Below are 18,624 nucleotides of genomic sequence, written 5' to 3' on the forward strand. Positions count from 1 at the left end.
GCTGCCGTACCGCCGGTGTCAAGAATGGAGCGGAGGTCCTCAGAGACACTGAGCAAGGCTGTCTCGGTGCTGTGGCCAGCTCTAAACCCGTGTTGTGAGTCATCCAGAATGTTATTGGTAAGGAGGAAATTGGACAGAATATTGTTGACGTGTGCCTCGACGACTTTGGCAGGCCAGGGGAGCAAGGAGATAGGCCTGAAGTTCTCCGGAAGTGAGGGGTCTAAGGTGGGTTTTTTTAAAATGGGAGAAACCCAGGCCTGCTTCCATTTGGAAGGAACACTGGCGGTGGAGAGTGATCGACTGATGATGTCACGGATGTGTTCTGTGACGAGTTCGTGGGCTTCACAGAAAGTGTCCGGTTTTAAGGGGTCTGCCGGAGATCCGGATTTAATCTTTCTGCAGATTTTTAAGAAACTCTCTCGGTCAAGTGTAGGCAAGGAGGTGAGAGAAGGCCCGGTAGTATCAATGGTAACCGGTGATGTCACTGACCATGTCATGAATGATGTAATATGTGACATCATCAGCAGTGGATTGCGGGTGCGCGATATATAGTTAGTGCAACATTTCAAATACACATGTGTTCTTCTTAACTCCATGTTCTGGTTTCTAAGAAATATATAACGACCGACTGTTCATGAGTTCCACGTATCCTGAGGTACTATAAGTTCATATTCTGGATTGTCTAAACATTGAGAGTTTGTTATATCCAATGTGACACTGTACCCAGCTTGCTAAATAGTTTTTGATTACTAACGTGAGTTTTGGGACACCCTAATTCGCCGAGGTTCCAATCCTCTGTCCACAGTTCTGTGTGAGAACAGAAACCCTGCGACAGGGGCACCCCCGACCCTTGCTGGAGCTTCATCACACTTGCGATACAACTCCAGCAATGCGCCACCTTTACGGCACACATACATCACGCATCTGTGCTGTTTTTGCCCCATGATGCGCCGCATTGTAAATGCAGCACACCATAGGTGACGGAACAGCGGCACAGAATGACTAACACATCCCTGGTGATGCGCCAGTCATCATAAATCTATCCCTATGCTTCTTATCTTGTTAGAGATGAACCGCCATATGTATCATCAAAGTTATTTGCATTTCCTAAATAGCGAACTTTAAGGAATAAATAGCGATTCTTTACCATTCCTAGTTTGCGATGAGCTATTTGCTAATTAGCCGAATGTAGCCCAATGAAGCCCAATGTAGCCCAATGTAGCCCAAAGATGGCCGCCAGACACACAAAAAAACAAATGTAGCCCAAATATCAGCCAGATGTAGCCCAACTATAGCCCAGTGACAGAATGACCAATCAGCTTCGCAAACCTCCGTTACGCGAAGCGGAGCGCTGTTACAGATATATATCTTTTTTTGAACGTTAATTTCTCAAAATCCACTGGAGCACATATATTGAGACCTAGCAAAGGCACATCGGGCTACCAGTCCCTAATATTTTGCCAAGTTTCGTGCAAATCCATTCAGCCGTTCAATTATTATTTTTATTATTTTTTTTTGCCCCGCGGGGCCCTTTTAAAACCTCCACATCAAACCTAGGGGGTCAGCGAGGATCTACTATGCCCCCTTATAGTTATTTCCCCCTTTGTTTTGACCTCCTCTTGTCTCTCGATCCTACCGAGAGACAAGATGGCGGCCGCTACGGACTGTTTGGAATGTTGACAGACGCCGGAGAACCAATCAGCTTCGCTTCACAAAGCTCCGTTGCGCGAAAAGTCCGCGAACCAGAGCGCTAACCGGTCCGCTGTTACAGATATATATCTTTTTTTAAACGTTAATTTCTCAAAATCCACTGGAGCACATATATTGAGACCTACAAAAGGCACATCGGGCTACCAGTCCCTACAATTTTGCCAAGTTTCGTGCAAATCCATTCAGCCGTTCGGGCTAAAAGTGAGGCCAACCGCCCTATGGAAAACTCAATGTTAAAAACACGTTTTGGGACCCCCCTTTTTTCTCGGCCCCCACTGGACGAACCCCCCCCAAATTTTCAAGGGCTGCTCAGAAACAAAATGTGCCATTTTCCTGAAAATTTCAGCAAATTCCGTCCACAAACGCCAAAGTTATTAGACATAGAATTTTCAAAAAACCCATAGAGAAAAAATCCTAACTATATATACCTACTGGCGACCGCCAGTAGGTAATATATATATATATATATATATATTTGTATATATCCAGTGGAAAAAAACATAGGTTTCAGGAACGTTATAGTTAGAAATTAGCATTTAAAAAACACAGAAATTCACTGAAAAAACCATAGGTTTCAGGGACATTATAGTTAGTTGGACATTTCACTTGTATAAAACCAGAGAAATTCGGCCGCTATAGTTAGTTGAGCTAACTATAACTCCCATCCCCGCAATGCACTGCTGATGACGTCACATATTACATCATTCATGACATGGTCAGTGACATCACTGATGACATCACTCATGACATCTCAAATGACATCACTGATTACATCATTGACGTGACAATATGATACATCTCATCATGCACTAGCATCTACACTATAACATCAATAAAACCTATGGTTTTTTCAGTGAATTTCTAAGTTTTTTTTAATGCTAATTCCTAACTATAACATGTGTGAAACCTATGGTTTTTTCAGTGAATTTCAAAGGTTTTTTAAATTCTAATTCCTAACTATAACATGTCTGAAACCTATGGTTTTTCAGTGAATTTCAAAGGTTTTGTAAATGATATTGTTTCAATGTCTTAATTGTTATATTTATTTTTTTGATACTGATTTACTACATTTTTTTAAACTATTTTTTTTTAGATATTTTTTTAATTACATTATACATTACATTACAAAATATACTCTCTCAGAATGAATTACTTTAGTTTAAATACTTTGCATATAGGCAATAGAATTTTAAGTACAGTTGTTACAGTTGTTGCAACGGGTAACACAATTTCAAACACAATGCAACATTGAGCTCAATGGGGATTTCTAGTTAAATGCAATTAGTTACTTTATGGATTACTTTTCTAACCACAGGACTGTATCCTAGATTCAGTCCTGGGAAATCTCCTGTAAACAGTTGAGTAAAAGCGTTTTGGTTACAGTAGTGATTTTTAAGGAATATTATTGTATTTTAAAACTTGACACTTAGAAACCTTTTCACATAGAATCACCAATGTAATCCTATGGGAGGAAATTCACTTAGCAGGTAAGTAGTGTTATCGTTACTTTTCCTTACTCAGTGGTGGATCCTGGATCCAGCACGGGTGCATCTCCTGTAAACAGTTGAAAGAATGTGTTTAAGTCTTACTGGCGATTTGTAAGGAATATTTGTAGTTTGTGAAAATCGACACTTAGAAACTTTTCCGGTGAAAACCATGCAATGGATTCCTATGGAAGGAAATACAACTTACTGGTAAGTTCGGTTAGAATTACTTTTCAGGGTCAGTGCTGGGCTAAAAGATGCAGCACTGTAGTCTCTCCTGATAACAGGTGAGTAAATCGGAATTTGTAGTTCGGCTGATTTTATAGGAATATTTGTAAGTTTAAAAAATCGACACAGAAGCTTTTTCAGCAAAAAGCAGGCAATGATATCCTATGGAGGGAAATTCAAGTTACTGGTAAGTATGGTTAGAATTACTTTTCAGGGTCAGTGCAGGGCTAAAAGATGCAGCACTGTGGTCTCTCTTGATAACAGGTGAGTAAATCGGAATTCGTTGTTCGGATGATTTTTGGTGAATATTTTAAAGTTCCAAAAATCCACACTTAAAAGAAGTTCCAAGTGAAACCAGTCAATGTTAGCCTATGGAAGGAAATTCAAGTTACTGGTAAGCACGGTTAAAATTACTTTTCAGGATCAGTACTGGGCTCAAAAATGCAGCACCGTGGTCTCTCCTGATAACAGGTGAGTAAATCAGAATTCGTGGTTCGGCTGATTTTAGAGGAATATTTGTAAGTTCCAAAACTCCACACTTAGAAGAATTTCCAAGTGAAACTAGTCAATGTTAGTCTATAGAAGGAAATTCAAGTTACTGGTAAGTACGTTTAGAATTACTTTTCAGGATCAGTACTGGACTCAAAGATGCAACACTGAGGTCTCTCCTGATAACAGGTGAGTAAATCGGAATTCGTTGTTCGGCTGATTTTACTTTGGTCCACTATTTATAGAGCCACTTTCCTACACCATCCCCTCCCTTCGCCCCTGTGTAAACGCGCCCTGTGTCCGTTTTAAGTTGGGAGATTAAGTCCCCCTGAGTCCTGTGGGTCCCTAGGGTTCAACTAGCCCTCTAGGTACCTCCAGTAAGCGCCACAGAGCTGCATTGCAGAGAGGTGTAAAAAGGGCGTGGCTTCTGAACACCTCTCTACAACGCAGCTCCCTGGCGCATACTGGAGGTACCTGGTTGGCTAGTTGGCCCCCAGGGACCCTCAAGATTGAAGAGGAATTAATTCCTCAGCTTAAAACGCAGGGCGCATTTGCACAAGGGTAAAGGAAGGGGGGAGGGCCTGAGGTAACGTGTGCAAACATGCCCTGTGGCACGTTTTACGTTTTGGAATTAATTCCTCTCCAATCCTGAGGTCACCTGGGGGCCAATTAGCCTACCAGGTACCTCCAGTATGCGCCAGGGAGCTGCGTTGCAGAGAGGTGTTCAGAGGCCATGCCTCTTTTTACAACACTCGGCAACGCAGCTCCGTGGCGCTTACTGGAGGTACCTGATGGGCTAGTTGGCCCCCAGGGGACCTCAGGATTGAAGAGGAATTAATTCCCTAACTTAAAACGCGCCACAGGGCGTGTTTGCACACATATCACCTCAGGCCCTGACCCCTACCTTCACTAGTGTGCAAACGCGACCCGTGGCGCGTTTTAAGTTGGGTAATTAAGTCCCCCTGAGCTGATGAGGTCATGATGAGCTGAGCTGAGCTCGTCATGACCGCCATGGTGCTCACACGTGCGGATAATTCCCCTGCTGTGCTGAACGTTCTGTGGAAATGGGCGTGGTCATGACGAGCTCAGCTCATCATGAGTACAGCACCACCGTGCAGCACGACGAGCCACGCTCGTCACAAGCACCGTGGCGCTGCGTGCGGGCCCCCTCCCTTTAGCCCCGTGGGGAAATTAGCCCCGCGGCAAAGGGGTTAAAAACAAAGAAATTGGGAAGAGATCGCGTGGCCCCACTCCCGAGGCCATAATTTGTCCTGGGGACCCATAACCAGGGGCATGGCCCATTTTTTAATTTTATTTTGGAGGGGGCTGCCTTGCCCCCCCTCCTGTTGCCATTTATGGCCCCGGAGACCCCATCCCCCCAGGGCTGGCCTTTTTTAAGAAAATTATCTTTTTTTTTTATCCCCCGGGGCTGGCCCTCTCCGTTGTGGGCCATGGGGGGTCCCCAATTCCTCCACGGTCCCAGCCAGCTCCTCACATCCTGCGGGAGCAGGCATTGCTTTTCCACACGGTGAGCAACTAACATGCTGCTCCCATGTGGGAAAGCAATCTGCTGTGCTATTTGGAAGAGAGAGCAGCAGTTTGCAATGACAGGTTGGGTGCCGCGAGGCTCCCGCCCTGTCATTGGAAAACTACAGTGTCTAGGGGGTGGGCAACCCGGGACACTGTAGGAGCCGGCCCTGGAGGGTTGTTGTCCCCGAGGCCTTGATCAGGCTCCAGTAGGGGGGCCACGTGGCCCCCTCCCACATTTTACAAAGCCCAGGGGGTGGTGGTCCCCAGGGCTGACCGCCATATTTGAATATTTAGTGCCCCGGGGAGGTGGCAGTATCTGGGGCTGAGGGGCCCTGAGAGCCCCGCACACCAAATTTTAAGAAGCCCCGGGGGTGGCAGTGTCTATATGGGTTATTGATTGGTTGTCTGAGTATCTGTATGGGTGCCTGAGTGTCTATGTGGGTGAGTGGGGATGTGTGAATCTGTGCATAGACGTGTGAGTGGGTAATTCACTGGGTGTATGGCTTCAAGAGTGCTTCTGTGAAGGGCTTTATGGTTGGGTGAGTGTGTGTATGGGTGTGTTGGTGAGTGAATGGATGTCTCAGTGGTACTTGTGTGAGTAACTACATATGTCAAAGGCAGTAAATGTGAGTGTTGGAGTATATAAATCACTATATGTGAGAGTGAGTGATTGTGAGGGTGGCTGTATGGATTAGTGTGTGCATGTATCAGTGATTGAAGAGAGTAAGTATGTGTTAGTATCTGTATGAATACGTAAGGTGGCCTGTGTATAACTGTATAGGTGAGTAAATGGGAGTGTGAATGATTCTTTGCATGATTGACTAGGTGTATGAGTAACTATGGATGAGTGGTGATGTGTGAGTGTCTGTGTAAGTGTATGAGTGCAAATGATAGTGCTGTATTGATAAGTGAGTGCATGTATGAGTGACTGTATGGGTGAGGGAGTAGATGTGTCTGTAGATCTAGGAATCAGTGAGTGGGTATGTAGTAACTGATATTGGTGAGTCTGTGGTTTCGAAAATGGTAGTCTGTATTTTAGAGTGGGTGTATCAAAGGTTATATTAGGGTGTGAGGAGGTGCATCAGATTATCACAGGGACGATGTCATCAGTGATGTCATTTGAAATGTCATCAGTGATGTCACTGACCATGTCATGAATGATGTAATATGTGATGTCATCAGCAGTGCAATGCGGAGGCGCAAGTTATAGTTCGCTGAACTAACTATAACGGCAGAATTTTTCTCGTTTTGTACGGGTGAAATTTCCAACTAACTATAACGACCCTGAAACCTATGGTTTTTTAAGGGAATTTCTATGATTTTTTAAATACTAATTTCTAACTATAGCGTCCCTGAAACCTATGGTTTTTTTCAGTGAATTTCAAAGGTTTTTTAAATGATAATTTCTAACTATGCCTACAGAGGTAGTACATGTGAAGAAAGAGGAAGAAACGCTCAGAAAGAAGAAGAGAAATGTAGAAAGAGGCAACAGTCCAGAAAGATGAACAAAAGTGCAGAAAGAAGTAAGAGATACGCAGAAAGAACCAACAGAGGTGCAGAAAGAGGCCTTGTTTCAAAGTGATCCTGTGCCTCCAACCTTTTACTGACTGGTACTGATGGTAACTGACTCTGCCTAACCTGGCCTAGAACCAGCGCATCCTAAAAGACACTTAGAATACAGTGAAAACACCTACATACACTAGGGAACACTATGCATTGGGGTACCCCTGTGATTGGCATGACCTCCTCTGTAAGGCCCTAGTGCATAATAGAGCAGGGGGGTTAAAACTACCTCTAAGTCAGAGGTGCAATAAGATACTTCTTTAAGTAGTAGTCACATTTGCAGAGTGGTGGAGAAAGGGTGCTGGGCCCGACCAGCTCTCAGGAATTCTGCTGCGTGGGACTCACAGAAGGTACCAGGAGGGCTTTTTTTTTTTACAGAGTTTTATATAGTGCAAACTTGGCCCGAATCGGGTATCAGAGCTCTTTACATAGCACCAGTTGCATTACATGAGGACACATTAATTTTTAGGTTGAGCCTAGCGTAGCACGCATGTGCTGCTCTAGGAGAGGGCCTCCTGGAATTACTCCAAACTTCCAAGTGACTTCTCCATGTGGGTCTGACTCCTCCTCTCACACATTTTATTGGCCTTTGCGTGTGGCTCTAAAAAAATGAAAGCACGCAAATGGCCAAAGGCGGGGGAATGTCCCGTCTTTTCTGTAAAAATTCACTCCCATGGCCTATGGGTCTCGGGAGCGAGCCGAGGCGCGCAGTGTGCCAGCTGCATTCCAAGATCAGGTTACTAATTAACCAAGCGTGGTCGCTTTCACTTTTGCGACCGCTCTTGTTCCAAAAGTTAACTCCCACGGAGTCAGCAGTTGCACGCATGCAGTCCCGACGTATGGAAGGCCATCTAACTGAAATGCGAGTGCACTCTGATGAGCTGTGGGCAGTTCTGATTAATGAGCTGTAAGAGCTAAGTGGAGATTTTCTTCCTCTGTCACGGCTTACTTCACACCTCGGGCGACTCCAGTAGAATGCAGAGCACTTGGATTTATGCACACTGAGTTCTCATGGCCTTCCCTGCACCGGAGCTGGCATGGCACCAGCTATACGATGACATAAACTGGACAGATTTTCACGACTTTTGGTATTCACAAAGGGTATTTACTATTTGGAAATGCCCTTTGTGAATACTGAAAGTCATAAAGTTCTACTTTCGGTATTAAAAAATGGCATTTACAAGTAGTAAATGCCCTTTGTGAATACAGAAAGTCATAAAGTTATGTGTTGCATGGCTAAATACTTATAAGGTCCCAAAGGCGACACCTATTGGCTATGTCATGCTTGTTTTTGTTAGGCACTGGGAGATTAAGTGATTTGCCCAGAATCACAGGATGTTCAGCTTCATTGCCGAGACTCAAACCCAGTTCCCCAGATTCGAGGTCAACCTCCCTAGCCATTAGGCCAACTCCTCTTCCCCTCAGGTGTAAAGTGGACTTCATCCCCATCCCGTATTCTTCCAGGAGGCGCGTTTGAGAGTGATGGAAAAAGGAGGGAATGTCCTCCGAAGACTACTTAGCAATCCCACTGTGTGGGACTTATTCGAGGTAACAAGCGGGGTACTTGGCCCCCAAGGACATCCTTGGGGGCCAACTACCCCTCCTATTTCCTCCAGTAAGTCCCCCACAGCAGGATTGCTAAGTACTCATAACAGGCCACATCCCCTTTGCCCACCACTCTGCAAACGCACTCCCTAGTGTGCTCTTGTATGGGGATTGAAGTCCCCATAGCTGCTGGGGTCATTTAGGGGCCAACCAGCCTACCTCTTACCTCCAGTAAGCCCCACACAGTGGGATTGCTGAGAAGTGGACACAGGCTGCGACCCCTTTCTCCACCACTCTGCAAATGCGCCTCCTGGTGCGTTCTGAGTTGGGGGATTAACTCCCCTTGAATACTAAGGGTCCCTGGGGGCCAACTAGCCCACCAGGTACCTCCAGTATGCACCACACAGCTGGATTGCAGCGAGGTGGTCCGAGGCCATGCCCCCTTTTTACACCACTCTGCAAAAGCGCTTCTTGGCGCACTGCTGCTCGGGGGATGAAGCCTAATTGTGTCCTGAAGTCCTCAGGACACAAGAGGACCTCATCGCCCCACCAGCAGTGTGTCATGAGGCATGATTGCAGAGTGGTGTTAAAAGGGGCGTGACCTCGGACCACCTCTCTGCAATCCAGCTGGATGGTGCTTACTGGAGGCACCCGATGACGCCCGTGCATCCTTTTTGTTATATTTCCTCAGCAGGATCCGCGCACCCAGCACAAATTCTGCCGATTAAAAAAAATATATGCTTCATTTGGTCCTGGGCTCCTGAGCAGGCCTGGGGGGTCATGGTGTTTCTACCCTGCCCCCTTTTCTTGTTTTTCATCTTTTTTTCACCCTTTCTCTTGTGACTCGGTTACTGAGTCACAAGATGGCTGCCAACACTTCCTGGTTTGGAGTGGTGGCAGCCAATCAGAGTGGAGCTCGTGCCAGGGAGGGTTCGCGAACCCACCTCAGTGCTCAGATATCGACATTGTTATTTCTGGAATTCCTCAGCAACTACTGAATGGATTTATATCATTTAAAAAAGGGTCTCTTTCTGAACCTAGAGCTACCTTTTTGCCAAATTTGGTATCATTCCGTTCAGCAGTTCGGGCTGTAGCCTGTTCCAATTTTTCCTATGTAAATTAACATGGGGAAAACGTGTTTTGTGTCCCCCCTTTTTTATCACCCCCGCTCAACATTTGACCCCGAAACTTTTAAGACAGGAGCTGACCGGAGCAGGCCATCAGTTTTGAAAATGTTGCGAAGGTACGTCAAACTGCACCAGAGATATTAGCAAAAGAAAAAAACACTTTTTAAATAGAAATAAGGTCCTAACTATAACTACCTATTGGCGGCCAATAACACACAAAATCCCTCCATCCAAGAAGCAGATTAGGGGACACACCGGGGTATCCAAGATTTAATTTATTTTAGAACAGCATAATGCGTTTCAGCGAGTGTGCCTTTTTCAAATGCCTCTCACTTCGTGGCTGTCTGTCCACATTCTTTGTAAGTGCTGCCTGATTCTGATTGGTAGAAGCAATATATATATAGATATAGTAGTAAATCTGAAATGTGTGGAGTGGCTGCCCCTTTCACATTTACAGCTCAAGCAGGGGAGTCCTTCAAAGGTTTTTTTTTCTATTAAAAAGAAATTTCTTTTTCATACGGGTGGTGCCTCTCAGGGATATCACCAATCCTTCTGTTTTTTAAATGTTGTGGGGGCTACAGGGAGCACAGCAGCCTCCCCTTGGAACATTAAAAAAAATGTTACAGTAAGTCTCCTGGGTCATTAAATTCATTACCTCAAGAGGGTTACCGTACTTTCTTAAAGCACTCCGAGCAGAAGTTGCATGCTCTTCAGCTGAAGGGCAGAGAACGCTTGTGGTCAATACCATGACTTGTGGTTTCAAGAATGTTCAAGAAAGACTTAAAACATGTTTGTAATTGTTTTGAAAAAAATTATTTATTGTGTGACAGTGCCTATCATTAGTGATTGCCATGTATATACATGGAAATACATTGGTTTATAATTATAGATAACATATTGTGTTGATTTATTGACAAAGCCAATAAATCATCTTTATATATTTTAATATGCTGAAACATTGTAGGCCTGCTTTTTATATTTTGGTGTTCTTACCCTATGACAAAACCAATTACTTAAAATGACATGCTTTATTTTGTTACATGCTACTGAAAAAAATAATGGACAGAATGCTGAATACATCAAACATTTACCCCCAGTAAAGAGGTCTGTGTTAAATCCATTGTTTTTTTTGCTCATTATGCCTCCCTAGGTTAGACCCAACCATATACAAATCAGTCTATCTTTCAAAAATATTTTTATTGCATTGTAAACAACAAGAAATGTAGCAGCAGTACATTGTATACCATTTATGTGTGGCAACTCTGGGGAGGAAACCTTTACAAGTGAGATATGTACAGTATCATAGCAGGAAGAAATTGAGTGAAGCTCATGCCCTGTATGAATTTTTCCCAATGCTAGTGGGACCCCTGATCATGACCCCCATGGTCTGAGCTGTGGTCAGTGTTCAGGCCTCTGTGGGAGTGCCATCCGTCCCAGACCCAATCCCATTTGCATGGACTACCGCGCCCCAGATAAATTGACTTTTCATTTCTCATAAAGCAATCCTTGTCCCTTTCCAACTCTATTGTGGAAATGTGCCTTTTTAGGAGCACACCTGTGCAGGGTTCACCCTTCTCTTTGTCCACGCAAACCTGGCTCTACAGGAGCCATTGTGTGAAAATGGTAAAGGAATGAAAGGCGTTCCTCCCTTTTTCTGATGAGCTGGCATCATTCCACACACCCAACAGTTGGTAATGTTTGTAGCATTATGGGTGTGATGCAACATTTGAATGGACGTATTGTTGAGATAAAACAGTCTATGCTTCTGCTCGTGATAAGGAAGAGTGTAATGGTGGTGTTCAATGGGGACAGGAGTAGTAGCAGTCAGTGGTTTTCGAGCAGGAGCTACTCTCTCTACAACCCATGTTATTATAAGAATGAGAACAACAAACAAATTGAGTCCAATAAGGAAAATACTCTTTCGATCACAAACTCTTGCAGCAGTTGGCTTCTTCTCCTTAGGCATGTTCATCTCGTTGTTGAACAACAAAGCAGATGGTGTCCTAAGGTCTTGGGAAGACTTTGGTTTCTTCACTGAGGTTGAGACGAGCAGTCACTAAAAGGCTATCCCCCAGGGTTTCTCAGCAATGAAGTGTCTTCCTTCCGGGGTTGCAGCTGATATCGAGATGCATCAGGCATCGTGTGGTCTGGGTAGACTTCTTCTGGTCCTTCAGCTGATGTGGCTTGTCCTTTCTCGGTGTCCAGGATATTGTGGTGATCTGCCAACACAGCGAGGCTTACTAGGTCCTGCAACACCTTCCGACAGTGTGTCGTGTGTACCCAGTTCTTCTGAATTGTCACCACGAACCGCAGTCCTGGTAGCCAAGAGCACCTGTTCAGGGACTCTCTATCTGGGTGCTAGGGAGCTGGCTCTCTGGAAGGATTTTGTCAGCACCCAATGTCCAGGGCGCAAGCAATGGACCTCACCTTGTGACCTGTCTGGAATAGTCTCCCAAACATGTGATAAATAGAAGACAAACTGTCAGTCAACTGAGACAAGTAGTCGTTCATCAATATATGAGGTACATCATGTATAGGGTGTGGCTTAGGAATCCCCCAAATAATCATTGGCCTTCCAAAACCCACCTCATACAGTGTGAGGCCAGATCATCTTTGTGGTACCGACCTCATAGATAGTAAAGCCAATGGTAGCACATCAGGCAATTTCAAAGATGTTGCAGCTTGTATTTTGGCCAGTTTTAGTTTGAGGGTAGAGTTGTAACGTTCCACTAGTCCCGCTGATTGTGGGTAAAAAGCAGCATGAAACTTCTGCTTAATTCCCAACCCTTTCATGAGATACTCAACAACTTGCCCGATAAAATGGGGTCCCTTGTCACTCCATAAAACTCGGCAAATGCCAAACCTGGGGAAAAACTCCTTTAGGAGCACCTTTTCTGTAGTGAGAGCTGTATTATCATTTGTGGCATATGCCTCCACCTATTTACTTAAGGCACAAACCACTACCAGCACATACTTCAGATTATTACAGCGTTCAAGCTGGATATAATCCATTTGCAGAACCTCAAAAGGTACAGTAGGTATTGCAAACTCTCCTGCTGGAATTCGTTTTCCCTTTCCAGGATTATACTGAAGACAAATCAGACAGGACCGGACTCATTTTCTAGCTGTACCGACAATCTCTGGATGACCCCAAACTTACATGAGTTGCTTTGCTATTGAGGTCATTGTGGTAATTTCTTTATTCCTCCAACAGCCCTCATCGTGCAATGCTCCCTCCTTGGACCATTGGTCTAATTCATCGACAGAGGCAGATTGTTGCATGTCCAGCACCTCTTATCTGGCCTCATGCCAATGTTCAGCCTGTGACTTACCTACGTACATAGATGTAGTACTTTGTTGCATTGCAGTCTCACGAGCTGTGTAATGTGCAAAGGCATTTCCTTTTCCTATTGTATCAGTTACTTTCTTGTGTGCACTACACTTAACAATTGTCACTTTCTTAGGATATATCAAGGCAGTAAGGAGATCATGTACTAATTCCCCATGCACTATTTGTGTCCCATGTGAAGTAAGAAATCTCTTTCCTTCCAGAGTTGCCCAAAATCATGAGCAACTCCAAAAGCATATTGACTATCGCTTTAGATGTTAACAAGTAGATCTGTACTAAGCTCACATGCTCACATCAGTACTATCAATTCAGCTGCTTGAGCCGACTTCTGTGGGATGGGAGCTCTCTCAACTACTGTCTGAAGTGTTTTAATTACATAAACAGCAGATGTCATGTCATCAGGCAACTTCAGGCAAGACCCATCAACCCACAGTCCCCCATCAATGTTAGAAAGAGGGTTATCTTGTAGGACAATATGACCCTTTGTTCTTCAGTAAGGGATATACAGTCATGTAGCTCTTGTGACTGAGACTGGGTAGCTGGAAATGGCAATAATGTAGCAGGATTTAGAGTCAAACATCTTTTGAATGTGATATGAGGGGCCAAAAGTGTCAATTCACATCCTGTCAAATGGGCCCTAGTCAATTGTTGTGTTTTCATTTGATTTAACAGAGAATCAACTGAATGGGGTACTAGCACAAGCAAACTATGTGACAAGACTATTCCCTCACTTTGATGTGTGGACACAGCTGTCTCTGCCACCACTCAAAAACAAGCAGGCAACTGGATCAAGGACAGCTGAGAAATATGTACAAGGACGCTGCTTATCACCCTGTGTCTGAGTTAAAACTGAAAGAGCACAACGTCACTCTTGTGTACATAGAGTGTGAAGGCCTTGGTGTAGTCTGGAGTTCCTAATACTGGTGCAGAACAAAGAGCGTGACGTAACTGTTGAAAAGCATTCTGGCATTCAGTAGTCCATGGGAGAGGCATTGGAGTGTCTTTAGTCAAAAGGGCCAACAAGTGTTTAATAATGTGAGAAAAACTAGGGGTCCACTGCCTACAGAAAGAAGTAAGGCCAATCAGTGCACGAACATACTTCTGAGTACAAGGCACCGGCGAGTCAAAGGTAGTTTGAATGCGGTCTGGTGTGAGTGCACGTCCCTCCTTAGACAGGAGGTGACCTAAATAGGTAACCTGCTGTCTACAACATTGCAATGTCTTCCAAGAGACTTTATGATGATGAAAAGCAAGGAATGAGAGCAATGACAGTGTACCTTCTTCACACTGTTCAGGGGTATCGGCAGCCAACAAGATGTCATCGACATATTGAATAAGAGCCACCCCTTTTGGTACAGGAAAGGAATCAAGCTGTCTTTTCAATGCCTGGCTATACATGCTAGGACCCACCCCTTTTGGTACAGGAAAGGAATCAAGCCGTCTTTTCAATGCCTGGCTATAAATGCTAGGACTCTCTGTATACCCTTGTGGAGCTCTACAGAATCTGAAGGATCAATTATTCAAAGTGAAGCCGAACAAATAGCGGCTGTCAGGATGAATAGGTATTAAAAAAATGCATTTTTCAAATCAATGACACTAAATGTAGTTGCAGTAGGAGGAACCATAGTAAGAAGTCGTGTGATGTCAAAAACTACCGGATATTGGGGCACTACAATTTTGTTGACTTCTCGTAAGTCAATGATGAATCTATAAATTTTTGTGTCAGTGTCTTTTTTCAAAATAGGAAGAATAGGGCTATTACAAATGTTATAAGGAACTTCTTCCACATCTCCTACTCTGATCAAATCCTGAACAATATGTATTAATGCTTCTTTGCCTTCCCAAGATGTTTTATATTAGGGCAGTCTAGGCAGCAAAGCACCTTCCTTCACTTGAATACATACTGGTGGAATAACCATCTGTCCCACATCTGTATCCGATGTAGCCCACAAAGTACTAGGTAATGATGCCACAGCAACATCCTCTTTAATGAGACAAGAACTCTCAACCATTGGATAGTTATCATTTAAACTAACACACACACCTTCTGGGGAACAACGTATTGTAGCATAGAAATGTTAAAGGATATCGATACCCACAATGTTATCCGGCGTGTTAGGGGAAAGCAAAAATGGACATGCTGCAGTGAATTTATCAAGACTAAATGCAAGTGGATATGACAGTGGGCTCAGTGTAGGTGTCCCATCAAATCCTATCAATGTTATCATTGCGCTAGACAGGGAAGCCCTAGGACCCAATTTTGTAGACAGAGCACTACGAGTAGCTCCTGTGTCAACCAGAGACTGATCAGCAGAGCCCAAGACATTTGCATCAACATAAGGACCTTTCTGATCTACTGACACCTCAACCGGTTCCTTACCCAATCCTAGGCATTCCTATGCATAATTAGAATCCCCAAGACCATCGGTCAAATAATCAGACATTTGATATTGATTTTGTCTATCGAAGGTATTAGAATAATTTGGGTTGTGTTCAGCTGCCTCAAATCTGGTACGATTTCCTATTCCTCCCCTTTGTCCTGATTTCCCTGGGTGTCGTCTCATGCTTCCTCTACCCCATTGATACTGCTGACCTCGCAAAAGGGGGCACTCAGAATGTCAATGTCCAATCTCTTTACAATAAGCACACTGATCAGAAGACAAAGTTGCTCGAGAGAAAGGGGGTACACCAGAGGTATATACTGCACGTCGACCTTTACCATTACCTCTGAATGGTGGACCATAGACTTGAGCCAACATAACTGTTGTTTTTAAATCCTTAACCTTTTTATCCTCTTTGCCTTTTGCTTCCAATTCCTGATGCTCATAATACTAGGCCATAGTCAAAAGGGAGACTGGGGAAGACATAGTCCGTGATCTCTCGCTGGTCTTTAGGCGACTAGCTATTTCTGGCAATGTGTTAGCGACAAATTTGTCGACAAACAGATGCTTACCCATGTCATCTGTCAATGACTGCCCACTAAAGTCATGAAATGTCTCTTCAAATCGTGTAAAGAAATCAGAAACTGACTCATCCACTTTCTGTTTACAAGATGCTAATGTTGTTCAATCTTTTTTCTTAGGGAGTATAAGACTTTTTAACTAAGTTACAATAGCTTTGGGAAGATCTAATATTGCCTGTTGTCGTTTCTGGGCAGATTCTCTAGCCACATCTATTTCCTCTAAATGCACCCAAGTATCACCATAAGCTGCAATATTGTCTACCTTTCGAATTGTTCTCCACATATCAGGGGGCAAAATAAGTCCAAAAAACATATCGATATCTGGCAGGGTCATAGTGCAGGAACTAATTGCTCCTTCCACTTCTTCATAAAAAGTGGCCAGATTTTTCCGTGGGTCGGGCAAAGCAGCTTTAAGAGCCATAACATCTGATCTACTCCAAGATAAAATATCCCTTTGCATCACCTGAAGTTTTATCGTCTTCTGTGCCCGCAGCCTTCGGAGGAACATACAGAGGCGTAGCTTCGTGCATTGCTTTCACGGTAACTACAGTATCACTAGTGTCTTTATCTGCCCCTGCAGCACCTTCTTGTCGCACCGTGGACTGAACTGTTTGTTCAGTTGTATCTTTGCAAGCTGCTTTTTTCTCCTCTCGCACACGGAATGCGGCAGTTTGCATTTTAACCACTCGCATAATTAGATCGGGCATCTGTGAAGAAAGAAAGGTGCCATCACTTAATTGTTTATAATCAGAATTTATATCAGAGGGCTCTAGATTACCAGAATGTTTTCTAAAACTGAGTATTACTTCCCAAGTAAACGTCTCTACAAAATATAACTGCTCTAAATCTATCCACTGCTGAACCACTGCTATGAGTTTTGGAGCAGAGGCATTCCCATGAGCTGCTTTATGAGCAGCAGATCTAAGAGTGGCCTTGCATTCAGTAGTTAAAGTAGAACGAGTAAGGGCGCCCATCTTGCTTAACTATATCTTTCTCATCTGAGGACAAATGCTCCTTGTCAGAAACTAATTCTCAGGGGCACTAGGGAATTTCTACAGGGGTGAAGGTCTATCTAACAAGATGGAATCATCTTGAGGTTTATTAAGTATGGGATAAATAGGGCGCCTAATAGGGTACTGTCCAGTTACCTCTAAATGACGCTCCCCTTCTTCTTTATCTTTTATTTCCTTCACTTCCTTATTTTTTAATTCTAACGCTTTTTAATATATCGTTTTTTGCTGTTCTTGTTCTGCTATAGCTTCTTCTTTCCTCACTCTGTCATGTACTTCTTTCTCCCACATTGTTTCACATTCAAACATATCTTGTCTAGTTTTCTTCTTAAATAAAAACTGCTCTAAATATTGAATCTTTTTAAAGTCAAAGGACCCATTCACAGGCCATCGTAAATCAGGATCCTTTTTCATATATTTGTTCCACAGTGTACTATACATTATGGAAGAAATACCGTATTTAATGTATATATGCCTATTAGGTGTCTCCTCTGGGGGAGCTGGCTGACTTCTTTCTAAATCCATGTTGGTACCTCCAAGACAGCAACACAACCTACGAAGTGCACTAGGAGCAGGAATGCTGCCAAATTATAGTAAAATATTACTTATCCCAGATATATCAAAGTAGAGAAAAATCTCCACATTACCTGCCTTTAAGTATTGAAATAGGTAAACAAACAAACAAAACCAGAATCTTGGCCAAGCAAATTCAAAATCAAGAGTGCCTCTTCAGTGATCTTACCAAACAAAAGTCTTCAACCTCCAACTGCCAATCTCTTGGTCGACCTAATGGTCACTGCAAAAACGGGCGCCAAAGGAAATCTCAGTTGGAACCGGCCACAACCTGATGGTCAATGTCAAGAAAAACGGAAAAACACTTCGGTCTGCAAAGACAAGGGTCTCCGCATGCAGGACGTCTCATCAGCAAGATTCAACTCTTCCGTCAAGACCACTCCTTCTGGCGGCCGCATCTCCGATGAGCTCCACGAGTCGGGTGCCAATCTGTGGAATTGTGCCTTTTTAGGGGCACACCGGTGCAGGGTTCACCCTTTGTCCACGGGTCCTTAGACCAACAAAATAGAGATTGACACTGAAGCTGAAATTCAAAATAACAAGTTTATTCACTCATTCACTCATGAGTGGGACCACGTCGATACAACACCCTCAAGTGTTCCAGGAGGTAGTGGCTTGAATGCACAGACCATGGGGCTTTTATACTGAGTTTGTTGCAGAGTATGCATGTAGACTCAAATAGAAGGTACACACATTCACAGGAATAGCTACAGACAAACATGGACAGATGGATATCACTTAGTCAGCAGAGTGGGAGGGGAAACAGAACGGCTTACATCAGTAGGAAATGGTAGACAGTTACATTCTCAAACAGGTGCATTCTAACAGCTACAGGCCTTTCTGAGCTCATACATTGTTCTGGGTCAGTACTGAAGGAGTTCACTATAGCTGATGACACAAGCAGATTTGAAAGGCAAGCAAAAATGAAGACGGAAGATATACATAGCTGACAAAATGGATGCCACAAACAAGATGGCTCCAGCTCATGCTAACCCCAATCATTTTTCGATTTCCACACTATCACCATCGGAGCTTCTCCAGCACCCCATAAATG

At 43.8% G+C, this 18,624-nt stretch overlaps 1 protein-coding gene across 1 annotated transcript in view; it reads left to right on the forward strand.

Annotated features, from left to right (window-relative positions):
- LOC144773762 (protocadherin-8-like) overlaps positions 1-16,116 on the forward strand; it is a 63,393-nt gene extending 47,277 nt beyond the window's left edge. Inside the window, exon 5 of the mRNA XM_078658886.1 lies at positions 16,108-16,116. Coding sequence (XP_078515012.1) covers positions 16,108-16,116 — 9 coding nt within the window. The remainder of the gene's footprint in view (positions 1-16,107) is intronic.
- The last annotated feature ends 2,508 nt before the right edge of the window (positions 16,117-18,624 follow it).

The sequence above is a fragment of the Lissotriton helveticus genome, chromosome 8, assembly GCF_964261635.1.
Source record: "Lissotriton helveticus chromosome 8, aLisHel1.1, whole genome shotgun sequence".
NCBI classification, from domain to species: Eukaryota; Metazoa; Chordata; class Amphibia; order Caudata; family Salamandridae; genus Lissotriton; species Lissotriton helveticus.